This window comes from Gallinula chloropus, assembly GCF_964237585.1.
Source record: "Gallinula chloropus genome assembly, chromosome: 29".
Lineage (NCBI taxonomy): Eukaryota > Metazoa > Chordata > Aves > Gruiformes > Rallidae > Gallinula > Gallinula chloropus.
The window spans coordinates 4,221,283-4,229,614 of NC_140114.1; the positions used below are offsets into that span (position 1 = coordinate 4,221,283).

General features: G+C 53.8%; 1 protein-coding gene across 1 annotated transcript; it reads right to left on the reverse strand.

Annotated features, from left to right (window-relative positions):
* Positions 1-3,334: 3,334 nt before the first annotated feature.
* LOC311202167 (tektin-3-like) lies at positions 3,335-7,950 on the reverse strand (the record flags this gene model as incomplete). Its single annotated transcript, XM_084276708.1, has 7 exons — positions 3,335-3,581; positions 3,759-3,913; positions 4,162-4,384; positions 5,516-5,659; positions 5,807-5,877; positions 6,807-6,890; positions 7,393-7,950. 7 exons carry the CDS (start codon positions 7,948-7,950, stop codon positions 3,335-3,337), a joined length of 1,482 nt encoding a protein of 493 aa, XP_084132834.1.
* Between the last annotated feature and the right edge of the window lie 382 nt (positions 7,951-8,332).

The window sequence follows — 8,332 nt, forward strand, 5'->3', positions numbered from 1 at the left end:
CAGCGGCCTGAGCTGGAGCTTCCTCTCGTTGCTGGACAGGATGTTTACATCTATGGAGATGTGGATGAAGACGGGTGGTATGTGGGCGAGCTGACAGACGGCACCAGAGGATTCGTCCCCTCCAACCTTGTTGAAGAAGTCTCTGATGAGGCACCACCTAATTACATTGGAGACTCTTCAGACGACAGTGACTGGTCCTTTCTTCCTAGAACTTTACTTACTTCCTAGAACTTACATCCTAGAACTTACTTTACTTCCTGAAACTTAATTTTACTTACTTCCTAGAACGTACTTCCTAGAACTTCCATAAAGCTTTTCTTGACAATCTCTGTGTAATCTCAGTCTTGCCCCTCTGTGTTTGTGAATGGAAAAAGATCTCTGTCATCACCACATGCCACTGCTTCAGGAAAAGTGTTTCTAGGATGATGAGGCGGAAAAAGACATGGGAGGGGAAAAGGAACAGTGGGGCAAAGAGGAAGAGAAGGTAGGGGAAGAGAACACAGAGGAAGCATTACACTGACAGGAGGAGATAGTATCAGAAGAGGGGAGGAGAGAAAGAGAGGGAGAAAGAGAGAGAAGGAAAGGGAAAGGGACAAGGACAGGAAAGGGGAGAGAGAAATTTCATTTCTGTTGAAAAGTAATCAAGAAAGCTCAGAAAACTCAGGGCAAGAGTTGCTGGTGACCAAGGCCAAGCCCATCGTTGATGGTCACAGGGCCTCTGGGAATCACATTTAGTAGAAAAAAAATGCACAGGCAGCTTCTTTTTTCCCCCAGAGAAGGGAGTGAGAAGATGTGAGGAGCTGGCCAGGGAAGGGAGGGAGGAGGCACTCCATGTGCCACAGAGAAAGATGCCCCTGCAGAAACCCATGGTGGAGCAGGTGTCCCTCCACAGCCCAGGGAAAAGGCCCAGGCCCCACCTGTAGCCCATGGAGAGGCCCCACGCTGGAGCAGGGGGAGACAGACAGGAGATGCTGTGACCCACATTGGAGCAAGGCCCTGCCAGCACTTGCAGCACATGGAGAGAGTCAGAGACACAGAGATGAGCAAGGGAGAGATCCGCGCTGGAGCAGGTTTGATGGGGGAGGCTGGTGAGCCCATGGAGGACTGGGCCTGAGAGACTGAGAGACACTGCTTTGGGGGTTTTGCCACCAACTGTCACCAGCCCAAAGCAGCCCCTGGCCCCTCCACCTTTCTCAAGGGAAACATGTTGACTTGGCAAAAGAGCTGAGCAGGAGACAGACCAGACCAGCAAATAGACCTGACTGGCATTTCCTGAAGGAGCAATGACATGATTCTGGAGCACATCCCAACACCCTGTGGCAGAGCTGGTGCTGTGAGTGTTTCCCATGTCTGCCACCAAAGCCTCTGGTTTGGTTTCTCCAGGCTGCATCCTCCCAGCTCTGGGACACAACCTGAGTGACGGCACCAGGGCACGTTTTCAGGGTGATGCTGGATTCACCCACAGCAGGGAGAATGCCAAGCACCTGTCTGGGGGGACAGCCTGTCCCAGCAGGCCCACTCAGCACCGTCCCACTGGCTGTGGGACAGAGGGAGAGGTGGCTTCTCACTGCCCTGCTGGCACCTTTCCCTGCACTGTGGGTACAGCCCAACGGGGACGTAAATCAGAATCGCAGGGGTTGTGAGGGACCTCAAGAGCTCATGGGGTCCAACCCCCCTGCCAGAGCAGCTCCCCAGCTCATATTGCACAGGTCGGAGTCCAGACGGGGCTGGAATCTCTCCAGAGAAGGAGACTCCACACCCCCTGGGCAGCCTGTCCCAGGGCTCCCTCACCCTCACTGGGGAAAAGTTCTTCCCCATGTTGGTGCAGAACTCCCTGTGCTCCAACTTGCTGCCACTGCCCCTTGTCCTGTCCCCACAGACACTGAAAAGGGGCTGGCTGATTCCCCCTGCATCCCCTGCTTAAGATACTTATAGACATTAATGTCCCCCTGTACTCAGCACTTGTGAGGCTGCATCTCGAGTACTGTGTTCAGTTTTGGGCCCCTCACTACAGGAAAGACATTGAGGCCCTGGAACGCGTTCAGAGGAGGGCTACTAGGCTGGTGAGGGGTCTGGAACACAGGCCTTACGAGGAGCGGCTGACGGAGCTGGGACTGTTCAGCCTGGAGAAGAGGAGGCTCAGGGGAGACCTTATAGCTCTCTATAACTTCCTGAAGGGAGGTTGTATTGAGCTGGGGGTCAGCCTCTTCTCCCGTGTAGACAGTGACAGAACTAGAGGGAATGGTATCAAGCTGCGCCAGGGGAGATTCAGGCTGGACATTAGGAAGCACTACTTCTCTGAAAGGGTAGTCAGGCACTGGAATGCACTGCCCAGGGAGGTGGTGGAGTCACCGACCCTGGGGGTGTTCAAGGAAAGACTGGATGTTGTATTGAGGGACATGGTTTAGTGGGAGCTAGTAGTAATAGGTGAATGGTTGGACTGGATGATCTTTTAGGTCTTTTCCAACCTTGATAATTCTGTGATTCTGTGATTCTGTGATTCTGTGCTCGGCATTGGTGAGGCCACACCTTGAGTACTGTGTGCAGTTCTGGGCTCCCCACCATAAAAAGGACACTGAGGTCCTTGAGCAAGTGCAGAGAAGGGCAACCAGGCTGGGGAAGGGGCTGGAGGGCAAATCATATGAGGAACGGCTGAGGGAGCTGGGGATGTTTAGATTGGAGAAGAGGAGGCTGAGGGGAGACCTTATCACCACCTACAACTACCTGAAGGGAGGTTGTAGAGAGGTGGGCGATGGTCCCTTCAGCCAGGTGACAGAAGTTAGAACAAGGGGAAATGGCATGAAGCTGTGCCAGGGCAGGGTCAGATTGGATATTGGAACATGCTGCCCAGGGAGGGGATTGAGTCACCATCCCTGGATGTGTTCAAAAAAAGGGTGGATGAGGTACTTAGGGATCTGGTTTAGCATAGGATGGGAATGGTTGGACTTGATGATCTTCAAAGGTCTCTTCCAACCTTGTGATTCTGTGATTCTGTGTTTCTTCTGCTGCAGCATTAAAATCCATTAGGGATGGCAACAGCTAAGTACCCTCACAACTAGCTTGACTTCCCTTGGTGCTTTTTCCACATCACACCTACTCCTAAAATCGCAGCCTGAAAGGGTAGGGATCAACACCTGTGGCTGCATTTACTCTTAGTCACTGATGGGGTATTTTCAGCTCCTTTCTGGCCCACTGGGAAAGAGCAGTGGAAAGGGAAAAAATAAAGGGGAAAACAAATACTCCTGGTAGACTGTGTAACACACATAGTCTAATCATTTATTGTCAAACCATCTTCAGAAAACTGGGAAGGCATTTGAACCAAACTGGGAATATCTCAGTTGCTGTGAGTGCAGCTGAGCCCAGCCTGAACATACCCCAGCAGCCGCACTGTGCTGGGACAGGTCTTGCGCATCGCCAGGCACTTCTCCTGGTCAATGAAGAGGGAGTTGGATTTCACCACCAGGTCGTGCTCCAAGACAGACTTGTTATGAACCAGCCTTTGCAGCACGTCCTTGCTGTCTCTCAGCCGCTGCTGAAGGCTCTGGATTGTCTCATCAAGTTCACAGACCTCGTTGACAAGGCTGGAAAACAACAAAACACCCTGTTAACAGTCCCCTCAGAGGGATGAACAGGCCCAGGGGTTGGGAGTCAACTGTCTTTGAGCGCCTTCACATAGCCTCATGCCCATGTCAGGCTTCCAGGAGGTGTGAGGTTCAGGGTTGCCTCACAGGCTGCTGCTGGGCACTCTGGGCACTTACCGGAGCTGGGCAGGGTCCCGGCACAGCTCCATCTTTGGTCTGCGGATGCGTTTGTCCAGCCGGGTCTGAGCCACTTTCAAGGGAAACCCTTTGTCCCGAATGGCTTTTTGAATGGCTTCGATGCTCCTCTCCAGGTGGAAGATTTCCTGCAGTGTCTGCCAGGAGAGAGACACGTGTGCATCAGTTAAAAACTAGATTCTCAAGTGACCACATCATTTCCCTTTCCCTCTGTCTGCAATAAACCCCAAGTTGGATACATGGGCTCAGACTCCTGTTGCTCGGCCACAAACAGAGGCACAGATCCATCAGCTGTGTCTCTTGAGGGAAAAGCCTCTCTCTGCCCTTGCTGTCACAGCAGAGGTTTCCGAGCAGTGTCCCAGCCAAAGGGAGAGCTTCAGGCTACCTTGCTCAGCTGGGCCTGAATCTTCCTCTTGGCATCAGCCATCTCTGTGATGCGGTGGGTGAAGGCCAAGTTCACGCAGTGGAACTGCTGTCGCATCTCATTGTCTGTCCCCACCAGCAGGTTCTCAATGCTGTCCCGCAGCTGGGCAGAGGCTGCCCGTTCGCTCTGGGAGCGCAGGATGTTCTTGTCTGTGAACTTGGCCCATGACTCCGGCACTGAGATCCTGGCAGACAGTGGAGAGGAAAGGAGAGGTCCCTGCTAAGCCCGTGCTGCTGAGGGCACAGACCCTGCCAGGGAGCAGCAGGGACTGAAAGTAGGGTAAATCATTTGGCCGTGGGGAAGGCAGACATCTGGACACCACTGGATTGATAACGCTTATCAAACCATGACATAGTCATAGAGAAAACTGGGACACTTACAAAAGCTCGGACAAACCAAATTCCCCCAGGAAAACAGAGATTTTCATCAGACCTCAGCTTGATACTAAACCAAGTGAGCACTAGATAATAGTCAATTCCCTGTCTGTATTCATGAGGAAGTTCACGCCTGTGCAGCAGCCCAGAACAAGGTCAGCAAAAGACATTAGAGACCACAGAAGGTCCACTTCAAACATGCTGATCTGCCACACATTTTACCCGCCTCTGAATTTTGGCATCAATCCTTTGCAATTCATTTGCCTGGCTAAATATGTCCAAGCTCTACTACAGATAATTATTCAAACATCAGAAAAATGGAATCAATCTCTGCCCCTCCATAAACCACATGCGCCTGCATGAGCGGATTTACTCCTCAGCCCTTTGCCACTCTGGGCATCTCTCTGCAAGGGCTGGTTCAGGTCACCGTTCCTTTACTGCCACGCCCAAGCTGAATTCCTGGCCCCCAAAAGCAGCTGAACTCTATCCTAGGACCATGATCTCTTTATCTTCTGTGTCATTTTGGCTCCCTGCCAGGCCCTCTGTATGCAGGGATGAACTCCCCAGACTTGACATCAATGACGAGCATGCAGGCAAGCACTGAGACATCTTGGAAACAGACATCAAATGTGTGTTTGCATGAGCTGTGCAGAGGTGCTGGGCTGCATTCATTTCCAGGCTGATCTCTGAGCCCTGACAGAATGCTGACCTGGGTGGGAGTCGGTTTTGCCCGCCCAATGTTCGGCATCCTGCTCCAAGCCAGGAGTTGCTCTCCCTTTATGGGGAGCGGAGCCAAAGGTCCCCTCTGAGGCGGGGGTCTCCCAGCGGGATGGACGTGCCATGCAGAGACACACGTGCTTACAGCGAGCTGGGGAAGAGCAGCTCCCTGCCAGGGACAGGCACCGCGCATGCTGGGGACGGGAAGCCCGGCGGGCACTCACGTGGCATCCACGCGCTCGACCCCTCGGAAGTAGCTGATGCCGGTAGAGCTGTTCCTCAGCTGGTGGCACTGCTCGTCGATGCGGTGAGCTGCCTGCTTGTTGGCCAGGTCTCTCTCCACATCGTGCTGGGCCAGCCTGTTGGACCTTCAACACACAAACAGCCACCGTCACAGGGGATGGAGGGGTGCAACGCTTTCCTCCCCATGCTGCTTCCCTGCAGCACCCCTTGGGCAGCTCATAAAGGCAAGTGCCTGTCGGCCCCACAGCAGGGGATAAGGAGCTCCTCCTTACGCCAGCTGGGCTTCTGCCTGCTCCAGGTGCCGTCGCATCCTCTCTTGGCATGACCTGATGATGTCCAGTTCCTGGGCAGAGGCAAAACACCAGCCCATCAGCATCTGGGCTCAATTGCCCTGCGCACCCTCATCCCCATTCCCCATCAGCATTTGCCCTGTTGGCTTCCAAAATGCTTTCCTCCCCAGGAGAAACCTGATCCATGTGGGACAAGAGCAGGTAGCCTTGACTTTGGTGCCAGTCCCCACCATTTCTCACAACATTCAGCTCCACCAAAGGAAGGCATCTCTTGCTTTCAGCTCCCTTCAGCACACATCTCTCCCATTTCTGATGCCCCAGGTGGTTCGTACTCAAACCCAGTCATTTTCCAGCCCTCCTGCCTGCGTGAGCCAGCTGAAAAGGACACCCAGAATGGGTCCCAAATACTGAAAAGCCAAACAGCCGTTATGGACGTGGCAGCTCGGATTATTTTCCCAAAATACATTTTCATCTTTTCATAGTTTAAAGCCCAACTTGTAAGAAAAACTGTTCCAAGGGAGTGGTGGCTTCACACTCCCAGGGCTACAATTCCCTTCCCAGTTCCACAATGCCTTTGCAGCGACTGTATTTTGCCGTTCCCTGTGTTAGGATCCCATCTCCCCTGCCAGCTCTTGCCCTGCTTGCAAGAGCTTACAGCAGGCTATACAAGGCAGGCAGAGGGGGGCATGGTTTTAGGATTGCGGTTAAATACATTGCCTAAGCAAACAGAGCAGCAGTCCTGCTGCGGCCTCCTTGTCAATGGCATTGATGAAGATATTAATTAATGCTGGTCCCAGTACAGACCCCTGGGGGACACCACTTGTCACACATCTCCCTCTGGACATCCAGCCATTGACAACTCCTCTCTGGATGTGACCATCCCGCCTCACCAGGAGCCAGTGAGGGAACAGGGCTGCAAAAGCCTCTTAGAGCAGCTTAGGTACAAGTCCCTGGAACGCCTGATCTGCATTGCCAGACTTACCACAAAGAGCTGTTTCTCCACATCATCACAGACCAGGTCGATGCCCATCCGCTTCTCCCGATGAAGCAGACACTCCTGGGTGACCTGTTGGGGACACACCGTCACTGCTGGCTGCAGGGACAGGCTTCCAGATAGGGATGGTCCCCACATCAATTAAAGGAAGAAAGGTGGGCACAGAGGTGACAGCAGGGGAGAAAAGGGCCCAGGGCATCAGCAGCGAGTTGCTGAGCTGCCATGGCAGCATTGCAGCACCATGAGGGAGCACATGTGGCCCTGGTGCCAGCCCAGCTCAGGGTCAGGCTCGACTCTGACCTCGCCAGGGCCTCATAGGAAGACCTGGGCTTTTGTCTTCTGAGCTGGGGCTTTGGGTAGAGCGCTTCTGAAAACATTGGCTTCACCAAGTGCTGCTCTGATGTGCTCAGCGTGTGCTGACAGGGGATGCAGCAGGTATCAAGGCATTTCTTTGTTACCAACTTTTGTAACTCAGCTGTTCCAGAGCTGCAATGAAGCTTACTGAGACATTTGAACAGCTGCAGATGTGTCGGCAGCAGGCTACAGCTTGCAGCCCCCGGGACAGAACGCTTACCTGGAGAGGGGCCTCCGTGTTGGCCAAGGCTCTCTCCAGCCGGCCCTTCATGTCTGCCAGAGCGTTGGTCTCCTCAATCATCATCTCCTGCTCGTGGCGCAGCTCTGACTTCCAAAATATGATGTCATTGACACGCTGTCCCAGTGCTTTGGTGGTTTCTCCCTGGGTTTTCCGTGTCTGCTGGTATTTATCTTGCATCAAGCGGGAGCTGTCAGCTGTCAGACACTCTGCAGTGTGCCGGACAGTCTCTGACCTGTTGTAGTTGGTCAGGTTGGACCTGTACCAGTCACCAGAGGTGTACCTGGTGAAGAGGGCTGTTTGGTGGGAGATGGGAGGAAGTGCCTCTCTGGGGGTTAGCTTCTGAGAGCTTTTGGAAGAGGGACCCACAGTGGGTTTGGCCACTCTGGGCATCCAGGGGGAGCTGAAGCTGTTAGGCAAGGGGGAGGAAGGGAAGCGATTCTGAAGGCTGGAGGCTGTGCTGATAGGAGGCAGAAAGTTGCGGGGTGTTGATCTTGGGTGCTTGTATGTAGTCCTCAAGGGAGAGCCGAGCAGCTCCATTCTGGGGTTTTGGAGTGCTCGTGGAGATGCTGAACTCGCTGCTGCACTGCCGAGCTCTGTGGCAGCACTGCCAGGGGCCCGGTGCCCTCAGTGACACAGGAGCAGTGGGCCGTTGCCACGGGCGCAGGGTGCTCAGCAACCCGATTGTTCCCTGGAACACTCCCTGCAGCTGCCAGGGCAACAGGATGCGGCCATTGCGCAACCCAGGGCTCTCCACTGGCAACCCAGTGAGACCCCTGGGCAAGAAAATACCTTCCTGTGACATCCTAGTTCCTCTCCTGCACCACTTCTTGCCCTCGCTGGGCAAGCAGGTACAGCTGTTGGGCAGCTCTTAGTGATCTGGTTTAGTCTTTGGTTGTCTTGTAAGGAGCAGGCAGTTGTA